Source organism: Haliotis cracherodii, unplaced genomic scaffold (genome assembly GCF_022045235.1).
Source record: "Haliotis cracherodii isolate W230 unplaced genomic scaffold, xgHalCrac1.p SCAF_3, whole genome shotgun sequence".
Lineage (NCBI taxonomy): Eukaryota > Metazoa > Mollusca > Gastropoda > Lepetellida > Haliotidae > Haliotis > Haliotis cracherodii.
The window spans coordinates 13,019,643-13,045,282 of record NW_027266286.1 but is presented as its reverse complement, the minus strand read 5'-3'; the positions used below and the strand labels follow the sequence as shown (position 1 = coordinate 13,045,282).

General features: G+C 38.3%; 2 protein-coding genes and 1 long non-coding RNA gene across 3 annotated transcripts in view; all 3 read right to left on the bottom strand.

Annotated features, from left to right (window-relative positions):
• Positions 1-5,730, bottom strand: part of LOC139473738 (multidrug resistance-associated protein 1-like) — a 53,142-nt gene extending 47,412 nt beyond the window's left edge. The window contains exon 1 of the mRNA XM_071256463.1: positions 5,621-5,730. Coding sequence (XP_071112564.1) covers positions 5,621-5,653 — 33 coding nt within the window. The 5' untranslated portion in view covers positions 5,654-5,730. The remainder of the gene's footprint in view (positions 1-5,620) is intronic.
• A 3,693-nt stretch (positions 5,731-9,423) lies between these two features.
• LOC139476052 (uncharacterized) overlaps positions 9,424-25,640 on the bottom strand; it is a 203,111-nt gene continuing 186,894 nt past the window's right edge. Inside the window, exon 2 of the long non-coding RNA XR_011654041.1 lies at positions 9,424-10,157. This is a non-coding gene — a long non-coding RNA (uncharacterized lncRNA). The remainder of the gene's footprint in view (positions 10,158-25,640) is intronic.
• LOC139474972 (vesicle transport protein SFT2B-like) lies at positions 12,649-25,254 on the bottom strand. The gene is made up of 7 exons (XM_071258174.1): positions 25,107-25,254; positions 23,137-23,223; positions 22,394-22,476; positions 20,673-20,754; positions 19,997-20,032; positions 16,969-17,060; positions 12,649-15,073 (listed from the first exon to the last, which is right to left on the bottom strand). Exons 1-7 carry the CDS (start codon positions 25,170-25,172, stop codon positions 15,034-15,036), a joined length of 486 nt encoding a protein of 161 aa, XP_071114275.1. The 5' UTR covers positions 25,173-25,254; the 3' UTR covers positions 12,649-15,033.

Here is a 25,640-nt window from a genome sequence, read left to right as displayed (position 1 = left end):
CATTTCAGGCTGCCAGTATAAACCACGAAATTTTGAGAGCGCCCTGGGCGCTTATTACGTTGAAAACGGTAAGTCCTGTCTTACAAAAAGCTTAGTTTTCAAGGGACCTTGAATTCCCGCAGGTTGGCCATGTTTTAGAATACGATCAGAATCCAATGAGAATGCTTTCGTGACACCATTGCCTGGACTACATATACACATTATTTCAGTATCAAATGTCCAGTAGATTCAGGGTTGTCAAAACGGCAGGATACGAGATAAAAAGGATGAGATTGTTTGTTTGTTTGTTTATTTGTTGTTTAACGCCACACTCAGCAATGTTCCAGTGGTCTGTAAATAATCGAGTCTGGACCAGACAATCCAGTGATTGATACCATGAACATCGATCCATGCAATTGGGAAACGATGACATGTATCAACCAAGTCAGCGAGCCTGACCCTCCGATCCCGTTAGTCACCTCTTATGACAAGCATAGTCGCCTCTTACAGCAAGCATGGGTTGCTTAAGACCTATACTACACGGGTCAAAAAGGATGAGACAAACATCCTGAAGGTCATAAGTCCAAAAACTTATATGTTATTTACTGAACATCATGTTTCATGATGATAAATGCAGAAATAGATGAGTAATCATGCTACAGTTTAAAATGGCTACCCCACTCAGACACAGTGTACTGACACCGTGCCAACCAGTCCTGGTTTTATCCCCTTAATACCAAGAGCCAGGCAGGGTAACAACAAGTACCATCTTTATAACATCCTTTGTTATGAGGGAACCAGGGATCGAACAACCGACTTTTCTCTTTCTGGGCGCCATGTTTAAAATGGGATAAAAATTCTGTGAGCATTAACTGTTGATATCATCCTTGCAAGTTTTCCAATCATCAGCCTTCTGATTTCAGAGATGTTAAAAATGTAGACAGACACCCAACATGGGCAAAACACCAGAGTGGGAGTCTGAGAGTCTTTCTTTGAAGTTGATACAAACCAGATATGCAATATGGCAAAGTCCAGAGTCTATCATCTTCTTCAGTATGTGTAGACTCAGGGGATAGTTGTCTTACATGAACTCTAAAACCATCTTCCTGAGGCAAGGGAGTTAACTGACTATAAAAGTCCAGTTTCCACCCTTGCCGAACTAGGCTGGTATTATGGAGTTACAATTTGGCTGGACTAACAAGTCTATGCATAGTCCAATCAAAATCGCACACTGAAATCGAAATCCGCTTCGTAAACTGTCATGCAGATTTCAATCGATTGCAGGATTTGCACAGCATGTGCACCGCCAACTCATTGTCAACAGATATTTTCCAAATCTTTTCAAGTTTTTAATCAAGGTGCTCACGTGATTTGATGCACTTCGCGATGTAAGACCCGTAATCTCACAATATAGTCGATCAGATCGTCTTGACTGGGCGCAGCCATTTTGTTTGAATCAAATGCAAGTGATATGAGAGGTGGAATCTAATTGGTCCATAGGAGAGGCATAGAAGGGACTTAACTCGCAACAGCCACTGGTGGTGCTACGATCGAGCCCAGAAATTCCAGCCTAGTTCAGCAAGGGTGGAAACTGGACTTTTAAAGTCAGTTAACTCTCTTGCCCCGGGAAGATGCTCTAAAACAGGCTGATATGCTGTATCAGGGTTTTACGGAACACAGAAATGTGCATCAAGTGTGCACAAACGTATACAGAATGGATGCAGAAAAGATAATATATGTAGCATCAAGGACACCCAATAATATTCATTGTATCAAATTCTTGACAAGAAATATAAAGGTCCTCAGACCTGTAATTAAGGAATAATAGAGTCCTTCAGTACACTACACAATTTCATTACTTTACCATGTTTACAGGACCCTCACACTTCCTGTAAGGACCTTTGAACTTAATTGTTGGGGGTCCTGTTGCTCCAGTTTTGTAGGTCAAGGTAAAACCATACTGTATTATATATATATATATATATATATATATATATATATATATATCTGTACACTATCCATATGATAATAATAATACATGTTTGTAACTCCTGGTCGGGGAAAATAATATTTATTGAACTAAACTACACAAACCGTTGTTTAGGTTTTTAGGCAATGCTGAAGGCCGCGTGGCTGCTGAAAACTTATTAAGTCCCGGCTGCATACGCAGCCCGCCTGACCAGAAATTAAACTTCTGTTACTACATACCATTTACCATTAACATAATTAACAGCTAGTCTTGACATTTTTGATACTACTGATATGCTGGTTGATCAATACAATACATACTAGATTCTACTCTTAACGACCAGAACAATGAATTTGACCTCATGTCTTATTTGATTACATTTTAGAATTCTTATTAATGTATAATAGACACATGCATGATATGTACAGCCATTAATGCTTCTATTATAAATTATATATTTTTATTATTTTGTCATTAATATTATAACATTGCAGATCCAGGAGTTGAGTTTCGGTTACAAATGTATAATTGGCTGTATGAATGAGTGCAGCTGTGACATCAATTGTCAAATGAAGCAATGATGGCAATTGGGTCCAGGGTATTTAGCATAACAGAATGGAGGAAATATTGAATAGGTATACACTTGAGTGCGTGAGTTGGGTTTACCGCCGCTTTGAACAGTATTAGTTATAACACGGCGTGTCAGCTTAATGTGGGAGGAAAGCCCGAAGTGATGCAGGTCTCAGACGTTTACCATTTCGGTGAAACCCATTAACACGGGTATAGTGCTGACAAACCTAGAAACATAATCGGGGCGAACTGGGATTCGAACCCACAATCATAGGTTTCGAATCCAAGTTCGCCCCCACAATCATAGGTTTCTGGCGTGCCCAAGGGACGCAACTCTGCACAGCGAATAGCGGCGCCTTAGATGACTGGGCTACCCATGCTCCCTATACAATGGATATTTGAGGATGCACATGACTTCGTTTTAATCAGAAACTGTCTCATACTCGTACTAGAGGTGTAACGATACGATGAAGTCATGATTTCTTTTTGCAGGTGAATCACAACCCTGAACCAAGACATGACAAACACTTCCAAACTGTCCCATTATATAACAAAGATACCTCCTCAATGAGAATAATAACTAATCTGTGTTTATTCTCATGTTTTTGTAATGTAGGCCTATTGAGATACTGAGGTTGTAAATCAGTGTATCCTATTGTCAGCCTCATATTTAGCTAACTACCACTAACCCATACCATGTGTATTACTGTATATCAAGAGTGAATGCCTAAAGAGGGAGAGCATTTAGAAAGTAATCAAATGCAACAAATGTCATATTTGGGACAAAACTTTATATGTAAAGTACAGATATTCATACTTTTTTGGTTGAATCCCGTCCAGGATTAGAACCCACACTGCCAGAATGAGGCACCTAATCACCAGCACACAAAGACAGCGACCTAACCCACTCAGCCACCAAGGCTTCCACAAAAATGAAAGTCTGACAACTGGTAGTCTAGATCACATACTTTGTGTACCCCTCTGACAAGTGTAAATTGGCACGGCTCCCAAGCTATGAACACAAAGTGCCATTTAGAAAGTAGTCAAATGTAACAAATGTTATATTTGGGATAACACTTTCTCTGTAAAGTACAAGAGAATCTGTACTTTACAAAGAAAGTGCTGATTAAAACGAAGTCATGTGCATCCTCAAATATCCATTGTATAGGGAGCATAGGTAGCCCAGTCATCTAAGGCGCAGAGCTGTGTCCCTTGGGCACGCCAGAAACCTATGATTGTGGGTTCGAATCCCAACGTTAAAGTTGTTTTGGACACCATTACACTTAAATATCACGGGCAATCTCATTAAAATAAGATCTTAGTCCTCTCGCTACCGCTAAACAAAGATCTGAGGACATCCCATTACGGGTCACGTCAGACCGACCTTACGCGAACTTTGACCGACCACTGAAACGACTGACAAGAAGTCGACAATAGCCAATCAGAAAGCAGCTTTCTCGAGCTTTACGGCATTCATTTCAAACTAGCGACTACGCTTCAAAGCATATTTTGATATATACTCTAGGGCTGGGATGGGTAACTCGGGTACCCAGGTCAGGTGGGTACTGAGTAGGACCTGGGTACCCACAGGACTACCTGGACCCGTGGTTAGTCACATGATATATTGTTTTATGACAAAAATGATCTAGAACTATATGACTACACTACAAGTCACTAATGTTCACATTTCTTTTTGACTATGCACCCATTCCTTCTGATTTTTCATATGGTTGATTAAAGATATAACATAATTCAACTTCAGTGTATGAATGACCAGATTGTTTATTACATGTATCTAAATACGATTTGCCAGGGCTATGCTAAAAATGTTCCCAATCGGACATTATGAGACATCTAATGAGACCTACAGTGGGTACCCGGGTAGGGTCGGGTAATAGGGGGCTGGGTACCCAGGTAGTGAATTTGGACTCATCCAAGCCCTAATATACTTGATTAAAAAATTAAAAACTGAACAAAAGAACATTCTGGAATGACTAATAGATGGTCGAGATTGTATGAATACAAACATAAAGCACATAACTGTTGTTTGGAATAATCTGTGTGTTTTTTTATCGAGGTTGCACAATCAAAAATCACATTCTTACTGTCACTTTCATGACCTGATAAGTGATGCTCTGATTGGTCAGATGAAAGGTCGTTCTGGCATGACCCCCAATGGGATGTCCTCAGATCTTTGTTCCGCAGTAGTGAGAACAAAGATCTGATTTTAATGAGATTGATATCACGGGTGCCACCTTTATAAGAAAGTGGACATTGATTCAGTTCCCACAATGATATGAAACAATAGCATTAGAGCTGACAGACAAAGCATAGTAAAGGGGTAAATCTGAGACATGAACTCACAACTACTGGATTCTGGCATGACTAAGGGAGACAACTTTGCAGAGGCAATTGTAGCAACCAAAGTGATGGTTGAACAAATTATAACTATCCATGATAGATTTAATTCATAGTTTGAAAAATATATATCGCTGTATTTCACTTGCACATCAGATGTCTTTTTGAGAACCATGTGAGTTCTTGTTGGCTATTCACTTGTTTGGTTGTTGTTTTTCGCAGCACTCAGCAAAATAACAGCTATATGACAGTAGTCTGTAAATAATCGACTGCTGTTATATCAACCAAGTCAGCGAGCCTGACCACCTGATCCTGTTAGTCGCCTCTTACGACAAGCATAAAATCTAGTCTTATTTTACTTAAAGCATGGGTTGCTGAAGACCTACTCCTCCCCTGATCGTCACGGTTAGGCTATTCACTGCAAAAATCGTGCAGTACACAAGTGTGATGTATCCAATTCCTTATTCCTCCGTAGAGACCTTTATGTTTTGTTATTTCTTCTCAAAATATATGTTTCACGTCGGAGTGTTGACGACACTACTCCACACGCACATGTCATCCTATACGTACGTCAATATTTATACACGAACGTAAATGTACTCACAGTTCACAAATGGGTCATGTAAACTTAGATCTATATGACGGTCCCATAAAAATGACATCTACCCAACTGCCCTGGACTATTAGTAAAACAGGTCATGCAAAGTTGCTATTATAAGAAAATAACATTGACTTTAGGCTCACCCAAAACGGTTCCCCATTGCAAAACGGTTCCATAGTGAGACACGGGGACACATGAACGTGTGTCCCTGTTACGCAAGAAGTTCTCTCAGCTTGTCTATCGCGTTTCCCACTGCTGCGCAATCTAACGGCGCGCGTACAGGGCTGGGAACCAGACAAACATGCCTGCAATGTAAACACAGTTACTCCGTTGCAGTGCCGGCAAAAACACCCCAAACTCCTCCCAGCGCCTGACACTTCGTTAACCTCCAGAAACACGGGCTGTCGCTGTGAGGATCTTAACGCAAGCTCATCACAGCAATCTAGGCCACCAGTCACAGATGGACGGTGCTAGAAGCATACGACTGTGCACATGAACCTGATTAGATCTGTATGAATTACAAAATGGGTTATGTACACAGTTCCTATCCCCACCCCATTGGGTCGGTGCATGGATCTTATATTTTGTTATTGTCGTCAACTTCAACTTATGATGATATTTTCAAGTTCATTGCGGAGTTTCTTACGAATCTATTATTGATTACAAGATCTATTTGGTACAAAATCACATGGGCCCTAAAAGTGGAATTACTTGATATGGACTGTTTGGTCCAAGCAGGATAGAGGCATGGTGGTCGAGGAAACAACTCATCCAGAGTTGAGACCCTTATCACAATGTCCATATACATGTATTATGTACAGGCTTGAAAAGCCAGGATTTTTAGTGTCAACCTTGAAAATGATCAAAACAGCTTGAATTTGACCAAAATAACACAGATAGGCCTTCTACTATTGAGTTTCATTCATGATAGACTTCATTAATATATTTTATTTGTTGGCTGTGAAAATATGACTTGTTGGAAAATGTATAATGTTCATACTGCTTTTTAGTTCTTATGACTCAATATTTTTTCAATTCAGCATATTATTATACATTGATATATAATAATATGCTGAATTGAAAATATATTGACAGAATAAGTCTAATAATGCAAAAGAGCCTTGAAATTACAGTTGAAAAGCTTTAAATTTTAGTGTTCCATATATAGATATATCTGCAAGAACCTTGGATCAGGTGGTTGTGATTGCTGCTTTATTGTGGGTGCCAAACCCTATAACCTCTTGGCATATGCATATATAGTACTTAATGTGTCTTGGCATCCAATTTAAGAACTTTTGAGTCATATCAGTGTTTGCAACTGGAACAAGTAAATTGGACTGGGATTCTAACATAGAATGCATAATCATGCATGCTGACACAGACCTACTATATATAATAACCATTAAGGCTAAATATATCAGTGTTCGCAACTGGAACAAGTAAATTGGACAGGGATTGTTACATAGAATGCATAACCATGCATGCTCACACAGACTTACTATAATAACCATTAGGGCTAAATATATTTGATTGATTTGCCACTCTTAAGGAAAAATAAATTTCAACATTGAAATATTGGCATCCGCGTACTGCACTTTGGCATCCTGATTACCACTTTTCTGGGCTCAGCATTCAGTATACCAAGCGGGTGTTGGCACACTGTTTATTGCTGTGTTGTAAACGTGTGTGAACCAACAGTACCAGTGGTGGGCAGCATGTGCAGTAGTTCCCAAAGATAGACGCACAATCAGCCAGGTCACAAATCATAACAACCCAATGCAGTCACAAGCATGGGCTAGTTTTGTAGATCAACATAGATCCTACTGAAGGTTAAGTCTTTCAACAAAGTTTGCAATGGAATAAGGGTGTCATCTTTTATTTCTCATCACCCCAAAAGTATATATGTTAATGTCTTCCAAAATTATTTTTTTTATTTCACACAATTTTTACGGAAGCCATTTAGGGCCATTTTCTTTTTCTTGAAATTTCAACTCAGTATTTTGAAATTTCTAGATCATTATCTTGAAATTTCAATTTATGTTTCATGAAAATTCGACTTAGCATCATGAAATTTCAAGTTAGCATCTTGCTTGAAATTTCAAGATGATTATCTTGAAATTTCCCCTTAGTATGTATCTTAAAATTTCAAGCTAGTATCTTGAATTTTCAAGAAAAAAACAAATGGCCCTGAAAGGCTTCCATATATTTTACCTCTGCGGACAGAAAAAAACCAATGAATACAAATTATGTTCCAGTACAAGATTGACATCTGTTCTTGTATCCTCCATGGCTGAATGTGATGAAGATTGCTGATCACTGGATAAGACCTTTTCTCCATGTTGTTTGTGATCCGTCTTATCTGGCTGTACCCGTGGAGTGGGTTGCAGTAGTGTAAAATATTGGTCACACAAAGAGGGTACTACTAGTGTGTGAGAACACATCATTCAATATATTCTGATTTTCTACCAATGTATTAATTGTTTATCTTAATCTTCGGCTCAACCTGCCATCAATTGCCAGGAGTTAGAAGGATGGTGAACACCCTGTTGGTCCACCATGCAGGTATCCAAGGTACTGCAAGTCGTCCTGGGTCCCCTTCCACAAAGTGATTAAAGTGCTAACTGATCGTAACTTCCAAACTTTAACATAAGTTTATGATCGTCGTTGCACTAATACCGCTTTGTGGATCAGGGCCCTGTTCCACAAAGCGATCGTAATGCTAAGATGATTGTAGTGAGTGAGTGAGCGAGTATGGTTTTACACCGCTTTTAGCAATATTCCAGCAATATCATGGCGGGGAACACCTGAAATGGGCTTCACACATTGTACCCATGTCGGGAATCGAACCCGGGTCTTCGGCATGACGAGCGACCGCTTTAAGAACTAGGCTACCCGACCGCCCCTAAGATGATCGTAACTCCCATACTTTAACATAGACTTACGACAGTCATAGTACTCCGATGTCTTTGTGGAACGGGGCCAGGGCCCTTGTCTGTAGTATGGTGGTTCGACGTTGTTTATTGTGATTTGTAGCCTGGTGTTTATTATTGCATGGTAATGTAGTATTCCTATTTTCTAAATGTTCTCATACAAGCATTAAATACAAACTGTGATAGTCTGTTGTACTATCTGAGTGACACTTTTTAGAAGTAGGTAAGTAACATTAAGGCATGATATTTTTTGGATGACAACTTCTATATACAATTACCGTATTCGATGTAATAAGCGCCCCGCTCTAATAAGTGCCCACAGGGATATTAGTTAAAAGATTGGCTAGTGAACAATCCCAATTAGCGCCCCTTCTGAATGATCAATGTACACAAGACTTATTTATTCATGTATAATACACACTCATGTGTTATATGCGCCCTTAATTACAGGCAATTGAATTCTGGAAAATATATCTGTCGTGTATGATACGCACATATATTTCTTTTGTATCATTTCAAAAAATGGCTGTCAGCATGAACCATGAAGATTATGATCATTCAACTGTTTTTTTTCCTCTCACCAAAATTATATTCTAATAAAAGAGCCCCCTATTTCTAATTTTGAGAGTGCCCTAGGTGCTTATTACGTTGAATACGGTATGAGATGTTTGCGATGTATGTGTAGATTCTTATAACTCTTGCTTGACAATGGTATGAGGATCAATCCCAAATTGTTGCATTTTAATAGAAAAAAGAAGTAAATAAAAGAGTTGTCATTTGTAAAATATCTCGCTTTGCTGTTCTGTTACATTGTCCATCACTGATAGGTTACTGCTATATATAAATACACGTAGGACTTATTCCAGTTGCAGTACTGCCGATGTGTCCAAGATTTAAATCTCTCGCACTGTCAAACCCATTTTTCTAATACACACAAAGGAATAATGTTATCCAGGATCCTGGTAAATTATGTAAACAGGAAGCTGTCTTGTGAAGAGGACACACAACATGACAAATATTCCGTATTATTTATTACAAATCCCCTGACAGATGAATGAATAATACACACGTAAACAAACTTGCAATACACATGCATAAAAACATATTCATGATGACATCAACAGGTTTCTGTGACAGTGAAGGAAAGATTACAGATGGCTCAAAGACAACTGGCATCATATATTTGACAACAACACAACAGTAAGCACCATGGGCACTTTTGTCACAGTGAGTTCTGTCAGTCAATGGGGTGGCACACTGTTTCTACTAATTAAGAATTCATAATTTGCGTTATTTCATAAAGTGGTATCAAGGCTATTCTCAGTATGTCAATATTGTATGACTTTCTAGAAGCTGATTTAAGGCCAACATTAACAAATGAATTAAAAGGGCACCTAAAACATTTAATATCATACAATAAGCACCATATCAACAAACACATCAGTAATCTGAACAACAATTCATGATACATAATTATTTTTGTGTTGAGGAACAGACTCTCACAACAGCTTCATTCAAGAAAATACAATCTACTTGCCAAATGGGCCAGTCAGTGTTGAAAAGAATGGTCCTTCAAGACGCTCACTGCCATGTGAGACCGCCTCCATGGTCTGGTGGTAGAGCGTCCACCCGGAGAGCGGAAGGTCAAAGGTTCGATCCCCAGCCGCGTCATACCGTAAGACGTTAAAGATGGTACTTGTTGTTACCCTGTCTTGTGCTCATCTAAGGGGCTAAAACAAGGACTGGTTGGCTTGGAGTCGGTATACTGTGTCTGAGTGGGGTATTCATGTTAAACTGCGGCATGGTATCTCAGTGAGCTAGCACTATAAATCGGCATCAGTCCGGACTAGTACAAGCAGCCACAAACACCCATGCATGCGCGTCGCTATATAAGTGCAATAATCTTGGACGCGACGTTAAACCCCATTTCACCTCACCTAACTGCCATGTGATCAATCGGAGACTATTATATTATATATTCCTTCTTGCACTTATCTGCATTATTACCATTACTGGTACTCAATAAGTACATGCAGTAAGTGAGTGAGGATGGTTTACAGCAATATTCTAGCAACATCACAGCAGGGGACACCAGAGATGGACTTGAGGACATGCAACAATATGTCGGCTTTTGACACCGCTGAATCTGGTTAAATCCCTTTACCATATTTTCTGGCCAAGGTTCAGTCACGTAAGTTGACCCCTGTTAAAAATAATCTATTATTGATCTATGATTTCCAGAAATGTAGATTTGCGCAAATGACCAGCGTAGCTGTGAAACGCAAAGTACATTTGGAGAGAATAAATCTATAATACAAGAGGACTTCTAACAGCAAAACCATTTCAATTGTATACATGAATAGCCCAAATCTTCACTTCTTAATACTTCCATCTGATATCAATTGGCGAGATACAAAAGTCTGAACCTTTCAACTATTATACTAATTTGGTCAACGGTCACATAAAAAACAACAGCCAAAAAAATTATGGCGTAGCCAACAATATAAAACACATTTTTAGTACAGCAGGTTTTCTGAAAATATACTTTGCAACAATGTCACACAAACAGTAGTGGAAGATCTCGTATAGAACTCGGTGTTTGTGATTCAGCATTACCTTATTGAAAATATATACGATCTGTAGAATAGCACTGAATGCGGAGCGCAAAAGGCAATGAGGGTTGGACAAAATATTTGCATTCACTGTGATATAAAAATAAGAATTCACCACAGTCATCCCTGATGCAAAAGAATGTTTCAAAATATAGTGATTTTGAGCCAGAACGTGAAGGCAATGTTTTATGTAGTATGTACACAATTAAACCATCAATTATTGGAATTGAGCGTTCTGACTGACTTGGTAAATCAGGACTGTGGATAGTACATCAACCTCATATTTCTGGCATTAGGAAAATGAAAAATGAAAACATATTTCAAACATGCCCATGCTTGATTAGAGAACCCTGTCCAACAGTGTTTCTGCTTACATCAATGTGAAACACCTGTATGTAATGCTTACACAGGAATTATAAACAGAAAGCAAGTGTATGTCAGGATCTGTCAGACTGTAAGCTAAGATGGCGTTAATTGGCATTCAAAGAATGAAAATCACCTGGATTCTTAAGTATTGTGTACAACTAATTTGATAAATTTCACAAGGTCCCAAATTTGGAAAACACTGCCATTTGCCACGACATATATTCAGTAGCTCAAATCGGAAACACATGTGTATCTCTAATTCATAATCATAATCCAATAGGCTCATTTATACAAAACATGTTTGGCGCTTAATTTCCTCTTAATTACTTCATCTTCTCAATTACATTAAAACTTTCAATAAAGGTTGGTTTATCATTTTAATTTTCAACACATGTTCCTTGCACCTACACTCAATGTTCATTCAGTTTAGCTATGACTTCAGCAAGCAGTTCCAAATTTACTTCTTTTGTACCAGTCAATCATTTTAACAAGAACAAGCTCTAAAAGTGGGACTCATTTCTGTCGACAGGTGAGTGAGTGAGTTGGATTTTACGCCGCTTTTAGCAATATTCCAGCAATATCACGGCGGGGGACACCAGAAATGGGCTTCACACATTGTACCCATGTCGGGAATCGAACCCGGGTCTTCGGCGTGACGAGCAAACGCTTTAACCACTAGGCTACCCGACCGCCCCTCTGTCGACAGGATGCAATCTCTTTACTTTCAGCAATCTTCACTGAGCTCTCCCTAGGCAGTGTTTGTCACGGGACATAGTATTCGGCAGCCATGCCAGCTACTGGCCGAGGTGGAAGACAGTACAACATACTGTGACAAGTACCCTTGCCCTGACAAAGTACAAAAACAAGCTACAACACTTGATCTTGAAAACCCCCATACCTGGAAATGACAACATGAATGAAAGAACACCTTTATAACCAATATCTTGAAATATTTATACCAGGCAGATAGGAAAACTTAACACATATACAGACACAATAGATGATTTGTACTCTAGTTTCCTCACAAACCTTTCCCTTAATAAAGTCTCGTATCAAGAAGCCAAGGTATTTTTTATTCCTATGATCAAACCAGACATCTGAGGAAAATACAAAATGGGTGAGTGTGGACTGACCAATGCGGACAGATTTGTACACAATTTCAGTTATCTTTCAGTGTATATCTGTTCATTGATGAAGGAAGGTATTCCGCTGTTTGATGTTTACCATATTGGTAAACAGCCATAAACCATGCATCCTCACGTATCATAATAAGAGGGAATCTGGAAACCCAGGATCCGGGCACATCAAAGGGAAACAACTCTCACTGGGAATTTGGGAATTGTGGCCTCTTAGACAACTAGCCCAGACCTAAGTATAAACATTCGGAACTTCAAAAACTACTTTGATACATCATCAAACATGATGAGTGAGTGAGTGAGTTGTGTTTAATGTTGCTTTTAACAGTATAACAGTTATATCGCGACATGTCAGCTTAATGTGGGAGGAAAGCCCGAAGTGATGCAGGTCTCAGACAATTACCACTTTGGTGAAACCCACGAGGACGGGTATGGTGCTGACAAGCCTAGAAACATAATCAGGGTGAACCGGGATTCGAACCCACAATCATAGGTTTCTGGCATGCCGGAGGGACGCAACTCTGTACAGCGAATCGCAGCGCCTTAGACGACTTGGCCACCCGTGCCCCCTCAAACATGATGAAACAGATACACAAAATAAATAGGAGGGAAACGCTCTTTTCCAATAAAATGAACCCAGTGTTAGTTTTGATAAATTTCTTATGCTTACTTTGCAAGTTCCAGCATCAGTTTTTAGACAAAGATCTACTGTAATAGTGACATTTTCAGCTGGGCAGTCTACGGCCAGCAGGGGCGAGCCAGGTCCCAGAGTGCTGCACTGTTTCAGTATGGGTGTATACCCCATGTTGTATTTATAGCCATGTGTGAAACAGAGTCACTAAGGAAATCAGGGTAAGCAATAAATAATAGATGAGGAACATCACACTTGTGTTACTCTAACGAACTTGGTCGGTGTGCCAATATAACAGCGCTGGGCTTCCATATTAACTATCTGTTATTCTCAAATTGTCTGAAGTGTACGTGTGAATGAATCAATAAATATACGGCTGGTATCGACCCTCAGAACATTTTCATTACTAACCTTATCTTGACTGTTTACCATGTGTGACATGGAGTGAAGCAAACCAATATTTTGTTACTTCAATCACAATAGCATGGTTTACAATTCACATCATGATATGCAGTGACATTTGGGTTATAGAGCAAATGCTATGCTGTTTTTAGTGCTATTGACAAATTTGCAAAGATTCTTCAACGTTGCATCAGAATAAGTCATAAAACACTTCAAGCACATCTCTGAAGAATCTAAATTATAGCTAAAATGGATAGAATTATCATAAAAACGCCTGCATGTTATCAGAAATGAGCAGGCCACTCTAACTTGATAATGCCCTCATATTACTTGACGATGGGCCATTATCACGCCCGTTGTCAGGTGTCGTCATAGGATAGGGATAGGTGACGTAACGTTCAATAGTGACGTCATCTGGTTTGTTCTATGACGTTTCCATATTTGTAAAAGTGGGTCAGTGACATTCGTGTTGATTGCAGTAAATGTTTCAAAATCGATATTGTTGTTTCTTTTTATTTGATAACAAATTCCATCCATTTTAGGTATAATAATGGTAACGCTATTTTTCAGGGCATTATCATTTTCAGAAGCTCTCGGTCTTTTCAACTGCCCTCCTTCGTCGGACAGTTAATGGAAGACCTCGGGCTTCTGCAAATGATAATACCCTGAAAAATAGCGTTACCCTCATAGACAAAGATGGGGTTGACATGTGAATGTCTGGTATCGTGGGACTTGAACAGCTGTCAGCCTCCAAAGACAAGGTAGCCCAGGTCATAGCCACAATGGTAAAATGTACAATAATAATAATGTTTTGATACACGTAGCACTGATGAAAGGTAGCATGCACTTGTTGTTCCAACTGATATTGACACCACGACACACTACATCCTGACAGCGCAACAATCTGAATACCTACATACCTGTACCTTCACTCAAATATGCCACCTAACAACAACCTACCAACAGTTCAAACGGAACAATATTTCTCATCATGCTGATACAGAACCCACAGTTGTCACTGAACATTTTCTGATTCATATCCAAATATTTTTATCACATATCTTTTATAAACACGACCCAAAACTTTATTCAGTTTTTCTTAAAATACCCCAACAGCTAATAATTCAACATTATCTGACCTACTCCGTGACAAAGATCAAATCAAGAAACTGTTTGTCATTTACATCATTTTGTACATGTCCTCAATGTACATACATCTGCCAAAAAAATAACATACTTTATGATTTTCTTAATAATTAATTCAGATGGAACAGGAAACAATTTAAATCTCATGAAATGTTTCTCTCATGAACAAACAATTACTTGAACATATGGCAACCATCCGTAATGTGAAACTCCCAATCTATGTGGTAGGGAGATGTTGCAGTCGGAAGAGTCCAATCACAATGACAGAGGGAATACTGGATGTTCCATTCAAGCAGAAGGTGTCCCAGGTGGTGTCAGAGAGTATTGCAGTTTTCATCCAATGCAACCTGCAAAACATTTTTTGGCAGCATCTCTGTGAAGGAAAAAGGTCTTCATGATTACTCTCATTTCTGATGCAAAGATTTTCAAGTTTTTACACAGCTAGAAGAGTTATATGCATAAATTAGTCACAGGTTTTTATGATTCTATATTTCATAAAACATGACCTTATATTCAGGAACATGCTTTGTTAACAATTATAAGTTTGTCTCAATTGTGCACTTTTTATAATTAATACCAAAACAATCTGATAGTTGACAAATGAGGACACAAACATGCCAATTTATACCAAAACGTTTTTAGAATAAGAGCTGTCTCTTGGCACCATTTTCAAAAGATTTCAGGTCATATGGACTGAACTGGCTAGAAGGAACAGAATTTTACTAGACTGGGGCTTCGGACTAGCGGCTAAATACACAGACTGACATGCTTGAGACTTGTGAGATCAATATGTGGAAGCCACCTGGTTTCAAATTACTGCATGATTTTTTTTTCTAAAAAAGAATTAACACCCATACTGTTGTGAAAGATTACAAGTGTCCAAAACCGGTGTTGAAGAACAATAAGCCGTAAGAATGTAAGTAGATTCAGGAAACACCTAAGTTAAACACTGTAGTACAAAACAGTGTTTGAAATAACTTTAAATCCAACAAGACAGTTGGGCAGGTGACCCATAAATGTTGCCTGCCCATCTTCAAAGTTACCTGTCCGCATTCAGACATTGAACTATTAAAAAAGGGAGGGAGGGGTTCAACCTCTCCATTTTGAATCCCCACCTTTGAAGAATGCTTCCAACCAAATATGGTTGATATATATCTCTTAGTTCCAGAGAAGAAGTCACTTAAAGCAATATAGCAAAATGTCTCCTATTTGGCCCCGCCCCTAAAAAAACTATAAAAATCCTGGTACTTTAATACAATGTGATCCAACATAGCATGCAGTTACTTCCCTTTACATGCGAATGCACACTGCTTCATTGCGCATCTCGTGTCATGGTAGAAGTTTGTATGCCTGACTATGTAGGAGGCCCTTTCCCAGGTTGATGGTACACAACTGTCATATTTGGTTACATGCCAGTTTGAACAAGCAAACAAGCAAAAGAACAAAAAAACAAACCAAAAACGCCCACACTTTATTTTTAAAAGTCATTGCCCGAGAACCAATTCTTTTTTTTATTTTAAGCTTAAACTTCTAAAATATTTCACCATAATTACTGTAGGCCTGTTTGTTGTCTAAATACTACACTCAGCAATGTGGACACTGAATCATGGCAGCATGTGACTAATCAAGCCCAAAGACAAACCAGTGATTGATGTGATGACATTCAATGCAACTGGAGTACAATGACACGCCATCAGTCAAGTCACTGAGTATGACCACCCGATCCACTCTTACGTCCAGCACATTACTGGCACCCAATGTAACCCCGAAACCCCCTGGAGTTAGGAGTGTAAAACTGTGTAACGATACATCAAACTATTGCAATTGTTTGCCCTATGATAGTATTTTATCGATAGGAATTTAAAAATGCCAATAGTGTGCATAACAATTGATGGTTTCAATAGTTACAGTTAGTTATAAATAAAACATAAATGATGCGAATTTCAAACCTGCATATGTGTTGGTTTAAACAGCGAGGAACAGGACTACAGACTAGAGTTACTTCCCTTTGGTTTAAGTTACAACAGGGGAGAAAAATGGAAGACTTTGAGAACGTCTACCTTATTCATATCTATTACCGGGGTACACTGATTAATGTAAAGCTGGTTTACTACTATCACAAAACTATTTCAAAATCAATAGTTGGCAACTGTCACAATACTATGGCAATAATGTGGGCTAGACAATACAATCACAATGGTGAAAATAGCCCCTATAGTTGCCCCTAATGGGGCTCAGCTGTATGTGCTGCCTGGCCAATGTTCTCACCTTGCAAACGGGATGTAGGACAGGGAGTACCAGGTTAAGGCCAGGAACTGCAGGATGCAGCACAGGATGGCCAGACCTGCCCCATTCTTCAGCTGCAAAGTGAACAGACAAAGTTTAAGGGTTGCCTCCCTTTTATCTTAAATTTCCAAGCTCCTCACAGCAATAGCCTGTTCGCGGAGCTTTCTATACTATCACTGCCACCAGTCAAAACTCCCCACTGTGATAGGTGGCCACAACCATGCTTGGAGTTGAACTCGCAACTGAATGACCGTTATGTTTACGTTAATTGACGACTGTAGTGACGCCGAATACACCAACTCAAGTTATTCCGGGACAAGCCGAATAGCGACTCGTGCCCCTCTCATGGTCATTTTTGCAACTGGGTTCCGTCTTAGTGCAAACGGGCATACCTAAAACAATTGTCAACTCGTTGCCTTATGGGTAACATATATTTCCCCATATATTATATATATTTCAAATGCAATTTAAAGCACATCAGGACATGCAGAATTATACAGTATGAGTGAACACATGTAACTGTGTCTTGGGTATATAAAATCAAAAATTATTTCTGAGGGATTCTTTGATGAAGAACTTGAAATCATGCGCGCATTCTGATTGGTTTGTCGTATTTTTGCACATAACATTCATTGATAGGGGGACGAGTCTTCTTGCAGGTTACGGAAAGGGGCGAGTGGGTGATGAATGTCAAAGTTTAAGGGTTGCCTCCCTTTTCTTTTAAATTTCCAAGCTTCTCAAAGCGATAGTCTGTTTGCGGAGCTCTCTATACTATCGCTGCCTCCAGTCAAAACCCCCCACTGTGATAGGTGGCCACAACCATGCTTGGAGTTGAACTCGCAACCGAATGACCGTTATGTTTACGTTAAGTGACGACTGTCATGACGCCAAATACACTTACCGCTGCTAAATTACTTTCTTTCATTGTCAATTTGAATTTCTATTTCATTAAAACTATCACGTAATTGATATAATAAGAATATAAGGGAGAAGTTGATTGATTTTCTGTTAGTCTGAAATCTCGAACCAATCTGATTATACAAACAAAGTAAATTCATCTGGAAAACATGGTCAGTCGTAAACCTTTTCAAAATGAAATATGATGGCATTCTCAAAGACATAAACAAAAGTATAAACGTTACTACATTTGGGGTTAGAGGGCAAATTTCAAGATTCTTGTAATGGCCGCGCCCACACTGGTGGCAGCAATGTTACCTAAAGTATAACGAAGGCGTCACGCGCTGGGAAGAGCTTGTTAAATTTCATGAGAATTTGTTACTCTTTCTTGATCAATAATCATTTTGTGTGTGGGATTTTGCATTACCTATGAAGAAATGGTAGATCTTTTCATGTTACAGTTTGAACAGCTCCTAGTAGTTAATAAGACCTAAACTGAAACCAATATCAAAAATATTTTCTTAGGATGATTTAAGAAGTTTCTAATTTTAATTTAGTCCTGATCATTGCTGATGGCGACAACATATGCACTTGATGAAGAGATAATATTGATCTTAAATCCTTTTTTTGTTGATGGAAATCTAGATAACACAATCAATTCAAATCATGTCCCTGTATTTGTACCATATTTGTCTTGTTAAAGGCAAATTAAGAAAACATACCGTATATGACCGCGGATAAGCCGACCCCGTAGATAAGCCGAGGTGTTAACTTGATCATTAAAATACGAAAGAAAATTATATGAATCGCAGATAAGCCGAACCAGGAAGTGAAAGCCAAAAAACATTGCGAAGTCGGACTGCAAGACATGTGCCGGTACTCACAGATATTCAAAAATATAAGATGAAAAACGTTGTAATTATATTGAAAAAGTCATTATTATTTCTAATAAAGATTTAACAAACCAGCCATCCACTTTCATAATGTGGGAAGGTGTTTCTCTTGTTGTTGTTTTTAATCTCATAATGATCGTTATATGTCGCCATCAACACCGAAACGCCATTTTGTGAATCTGTGTATATAGAATTATGAACCCGTGAGAAAATATATCAGCTAGAGCGGAGACTCGCAGTTTGAATTCAGCATCGTAATCATGGCGTTTTCGTTTCAAACTCTACCAACTTTTATAACCCCCTTTATACCACTATTGTATGTTAATCCAATTGAATTAAATAAACTATTAATACATTGAATGACCATCACTTACTCACAGGCTTCTCCAGTTTATTAAACTAATCTCTCGAAAACAAAGGAATTAAGCCCCTACTCCCAACACGATCGCTAAGCACCCACAACTTGAAAATGTTTGTGTAAACACCATGACAATACCAATCGGCCCATTATTATCAGTGCTCATTTCCTGGTGTACTGTGTTGCTTTTTAAACAACAGGAAGCAATCACAGTGGTCACCAGTGGTAAGCATTTGTTCAAGAATGATAATATTTGTATGTGGTTTAATGCCACACTCATCAATATTCAAGCTACATGTAAATGATGATTGCCTGTAATAATAAAATCTGGAGCAGACAATCCAGTGATTGATATTGTGAGGTCGGGCTACAATGACACACAATCAACCAAGGCACAAACTCATCTCTTCACCAACAGAGGCTGCTGGGGAGCAATTATAACCAACCCCACATCTCCATGGGGCCAGTGTTTCACATATTGCCACTTATTGTATTCGACGTAATAAGTGCACAGGGGTCTCTCAAAATTAGAAATAGGGGTCTCTTATTAGAATATCATTTTGGTGAAAAAAAACAGAGTTGAAAGATCGTAAATTTTGTGGTTTATGCCGACAGCCTGAAATGTTTATATACCACAGATATATTTTTCCAGAATTTAATTGCCCATAATTAAGGATGTATATAACACACATATTATACACGAATAAATAAGTCTTGTGGACATTGATCATTCGGAAGCGGTGCTAATTGGGATTGTTCACTAGCCAATATATTAGCAAATATCGCTGTGGGCACTTATTACATCGAATACGGTACATTAAATGCTTTCTATTCTAAACTGACATGTGATTCATTTACTTACAGCTGTTGCAAAAACTATCGTCAGCACAAACATCACCTGGAATAAGAACCATAACTTGACAAAAGTGTGACAAATCAATAAAAACACTCTATACAAGTAGAGATGACTGGATACAGAATCATATTGAGGCTGCATGAACCTACTTTCCTGAAGTGCCAATCACAGTGATTCATCATTCCATAATTAACCATTTTATCAAAATTGCACTTCTTTGTTTTCATTTCATTATCATTAATAAAGCCAAACAAATACAGTTCCAGCTCTTGGTTGTGCCTATAGCATTTACTGTAACTTCCTGAAAACTTTAACGCAAATGTTTTCTAGAAATTCTGTTGTGAATAATTATATATCAACATATTTAAATCTAACTGTTACAACTCTCAGATGAAATGAATAGTATGTAAAATCAACTTGATATACAAATGTCATGTTAATCATGTCAATATGTTAACATTTGTTAGGAAAATAATGTTTTGCCTCGTAATCCCTCACCACATTCTTAAACATTATTTGTATCTCCTGCATCTTAGAAAGTTGACAAACAAAAACAGAATAGGATTTGGTCTGGCTTGAAATTTAAATACAACACATAAAGTTTAAGAAAGTTTACAAACACACTGACATAACCCACACATCATGTCAACTGACACTACTCAAAGACTACATATCTACATACCAGAACTAAAATAGTTGCAATAATTCTTGTTTTTGCAAACATCTTTTTAAGTTGATTCAAAGGGCCCATCAGAAAACATGTACTGCAAACAAATGTGAAAATGAATACAACAAATGTGTATATTTATACACATGATAAAAGAATATATGTTAACTAAAACCAATTGTGCTGATGAAATAAATACATTTTCTAACATTTTGTCAGGAATGTATGGTATACTAGTGTTGGGACAATACACCGATGCATTGGTGGATCCTACTTCCTGATACATGTACAAGTATCGATCTTAGTCGCACACTAAGTACAAAATATTGATTCATACCTTAAATGTTTGCTTTAACAACTGTTACACCAAACGACTAATTTGTAGTGAAAACGTAAATATTTTCATCCACTCGCCATACCTGACACTGCCAACTGTAAATCGTCAGTGTGCCCATCTTCCCGAGGCAAGAGAGTTAACTGTCTATTAAAGTCCAGTTTCCACCCTTGCCGAACTAGGCTGGTATAATGGAGTTACATTTTGGATGGACTAACGAGTCTATGCATAGTCCAATCAAAATTGCGCACCGAAATCAAAATCCTGTTTCGTAAACTGTCATGCAGGATTTGCAAAGCATGTGCACCGCCAACTCGTTATCAGCAGATATTTTCCCAATCTTTTCATGTTTTTAATCAAGGTGCTCACGTGATTTGATGCATTTCGTGATGTAAGACCCGTTTTATCATGTTTATCACAATACACATTTTGATTATTGATCAGATCATCCTGACTGGGTGCCACCATTTTCTGTGAAGCAAACGCAAGTGATACGACACGTGGAATCTGATTGGTCCATAGGAGAGGCTTCTAAGGGACATAACTGGTAATAGCCACTGGTGGCACTACGATCAAGCCCAGTAATTCCAGCCAAGTTTGGCAAGGGTGGAAACTGGAACTTTTAAAGTCAGTTCACTCTCTTGCCTCGGGAAGATGCAGTGTGCCAGGTATTTGGCCATCCTGTCTATGACAAAGATGGCTAACCCACCAAAGATAAGAGCAAGTATCGTGATACGTATCAGAGTGCACAGTTGGTGTATTGTCCCAGCCCTAATGTATACATACAGTGGTATAAACATGATAATGTGAAACAAAACATGCATAGATTGTCACCATGCACTACTGCTAATGAAACTATTTACAATCTAGATGAACAAATTATAAACTATGTCCAACTGATCATCAAAGTTACGTTCATAAGATTTATCTAGAAATTATAAAGGACCAAATGAGACAAAGTGTCAGACTCAAGCAGCTGTATACAAACCATTCCAGGGATTGAAATTAACATAGGTAAGTCTGCTCATCTGAGTCTTGTAAAATTCAGGAAGTAATAGTGAAATTTCTTTGTGGAGTAACTATGTGGAAATGATACCGCAAATATCATTAGTTCGATTGAAACTCTGTAGCAGATAGTGTTTAAGAACTAGAGAATTTTTCAAAATAGACATTCATTTTGCACTCTGGGATCCAATGACATGCATCATCCAAGTCAGAGAGCCTGACCACCCGATCCTGATAGCTGCCTCTACTCGATTAAATACTCGAGGGAATAGTCAATAAATTTGAGAAACAAGATTCTGTGGTTCCCAAAGGACTGAATTGAGCTGGTCTTCAATGTGAACCCCAACCTTTGTCTCACTATCCTAAAGATGACACGTTATCATTTTGCAGAACTTACCTTGATAATGACAGAATGTTGCCAATTGTGTACAAAACAGCGAACATGATAAGACCATTCCTTGCAAATAATAAACAGGATCCCTGAAAGAAGAAACAAATTACTGAAGTTGAAATGAAACAGAGATCAAGGAGATGATGTTTAGAATTTTTCTCTTTTGCTGACGCGGTTCACCATGTTAATCGTCATGTTTTCCACAACACATTCACATATACCATGCGAATGAGAGAGTGAGTTGGGTTCATCTGTGCTTCGAACAGTATTCCAGTAATATCATGGCATGCCAGCATAATGTGGGAGGGAAGCCCGAAATCATGGAGCTGAAATGTTTACCATTTTATCACGAGCACAGCTATGGTGCTGACACACCTAGAAACATAATTGTGGCGAAAAGGGATTCAAACCCACAATCATGGGTTTCTGGAACACAAGATAGGGACACAACTCGGCATCGCTGATGACTGAGCCACCCGTGCCCCCTTGACATAAATGATAACTGCAGAAAACAACAGTAAAACTATAAAAAGACAAGTATCTCCCAATTATAAATTTACTCCTTTCCATCAGCGTTTACCTGTAACCATGGTAACAATGACAATTTCTCCACATTATCACACAAAAATGCTGACTACAAAAACTTGTTCCTACCACTGCCAACATGACTATTATTTGAAAACAATCAACAAGCTCAAGTGAAATGAGTATTCTTGAGCAAGTACAAACAACACAACCCATCAACTTACCAACATTGATAACACAACGCCAAGCACAAAGCACACTATGAAGCCTTTTATTCTGGTTGACCAACTTAAGGTGGAGGCATCCGATATCTGGAGGAAAACAACAAATCACAATTAGCAATAAAAATGTATTCCCTTGTCAATTACCCATGGTAATTTCACAGCAGCTATAACCATGATATTTAAACAATGATAACTGTGATCAATACATATGAGTGAGTGAGTATGGTTTTACAAAGCTTTTACGAAGCTTATCACAGCGGGGGACACCAGAAATGGGCTTCACACATTGTACCCATGTTGGGAATCGAACCAAGGTCTTCAGCGTGACGAGCGAGCTCTTTAAACACTAAGCTACCCGACCACCCCTCGATGTATATGATACAAACTGAGTTTCCTGACCTCATCATGTCTAAGCAGTTCATATTCATTGCAGATTTATATTTTATCAATGCTGACTTGAATTAAAGGACTGCAACTGGAGTTGTTAGAATTCAATCAATCAAAGTATATATATGTTGGATCTAAAAACAACTCATCTATATTTAACAATGTAAAGTGTACAGTATTCAGTTACATCAAGGTTTGGCAGACTAGTTTAATGTGGAAAGAAAGTCTTATAGGGTAAATGTTTACTACCTAAGCAACATCTATGAACCATGACAAGCAGATTTTGGTATTCCCCAGGGATCTAACTGTTAACAATGATTTGTGCAGTTATAGACAAGTGGGTCCTCACAATCAAAGACAGACGTGTAATATATACTGTAAATCTTGAAATTAACCCGAGCGTAAAATTAAATGTGAAAAATATGAGTGGTCTTCGTTCGCATTTATACCGACCTGAATATAAACACAAACACATTTTATTGAGCAGCAGTTGTAACAAGTACATAACAAATAAGGATTATATATATGGATGAACAACTTATTCATGTTATTTATAACAATACATTGTATCATTTGAAAAACAGATAAAAGGCATCTGGTGAGTTATCATTGCTGGGATCAAGAGTTCTACCCACTCATGTCAAACTTGGCATCATTGACCACTCCAATCAGTCAACTGTTGTTGGGTCAATTATTTTATTGTCTTTGAACTTCCTTAAAGCCAGTCAACAGAATAAAATGTGTGTTGTTTTTAGGAAAACACTGTTTATTGTTTTTACAGAGGTGCTTTACTTGGCGCTTATAAGTGGAGCTAATTGCTGTTTGATTGGATTAAGATAAGGATATGTATCATTCCACTCGGGATCTGCATTGATATTGAGTCGCATTTTTGGTTAGAGGTCACTCGTCTTATTAATTTGGAGATGCATCAATTTCCAGATTTACAGTATTCGATACTAGCCACTAAGGATAGATGTCTTGGCACTGTTCCTGCCATGTTTCACTTGTCCTTTGAAATGTGAAATAAAAATACCTAATACATCAATCTGTTGCTTTAAAATACATCGGACACTAAACTAATTAACAATACATTTTAGACGAAGAGCCTAAGTTGTGTATGGATAATATGCTGAGTTAGTGATAGAAACAAACAGCTTCAGTCCACTTGTCTTTTTAAATGATAACATATAGCAATTTTAGCCCTTAAAAAGATCAACTTTCTACTAGTCATTATGATACCTTCACATAATGGTCAGTTTGGCAAGGACTAGGCTATAGGACTAGTGCCAACATATCTAACGCAATTCTCAAACTCAACAGTTCATCACTGCAGTCTGGGTTGAATTTAGATAATACTCGACTAAAGTCATAAGACAAGACAATACGTGCGGGTGATTTAATTGGCAAATGTATCGTTTTAGCTAAAATGGTTGGTAGTCTTGAGTATGGTAGTAGTCGTTTTTGCAAATCATATGCAAGCTGTTGACTAAAATGCCTGGAAAGCAGTTTGGTCATTTGGGAGGTGTGACAATCGCGAGATCCCGGAAATACGTACTCTTTTCCTTACGGTTAAACCTACATACCTGAGTGACGATGCCCTTTTCTTCGTCTTCATCGTCTCCACTCAGTGCCTTCTTCAGTTTGTCCATTTTTGTTTTGATTACTTATTGCAAATTTGATCTTGTGACTCACTACAACATGAGTTTGTTGTCAGAATGGTACGGAATCAGCGCCACCTTTGAACAAAGGGACATAACTATTCAACAGGTGCTTGCTGTCCACTAGAAATATTCATGTAAGGCGTTTTTGGCGACATGTGTTTTCAGTCTGTCTGACATTATCCACATAATGAATAACAATACAAAACTGCAACAATGCTATTCGCTTTCACTACTCTGATTGTTGCCGATGTATTTATGTATTATTCATTCAACAACATTCATGAATCGTTCTTATCGTTATTAAAAATAGAGGTGCCGTTTTCGCCAAAATGCGGTGCCGTTTTCGCCTGCACCCCAACATCTGTGGTCTCGGGTACTCGCAACTATGGACGAATCAACCAAAAACGTATATAGATACGTCTTTCAGTCAACAAACACTATAAATGAAGTTATCAC

Coding starts and splice junctions, on each gene's coding strand:
- LOC139474972 (XM_071258174.1), bottom strand. CDS start 25,172: ATGGACAAACTGAAGAAGGCACTGAGTGGAGACGATGAAGACGAAGAA. Junction 23,224..25,106: donor AAAAGGGCATCGTCACTCAG/GTATGTAGGTTT, acceptor GTTTTCCTCCAG/ATATCGGATGCCTCCACCTT. Junction 20,033..20,672: donor TTGCAACTATTTTAGTTCTG/GTATGTAGATAT, acceptor TTCTTATTCCAG/GTGATGTTTGTGCTGACGAT.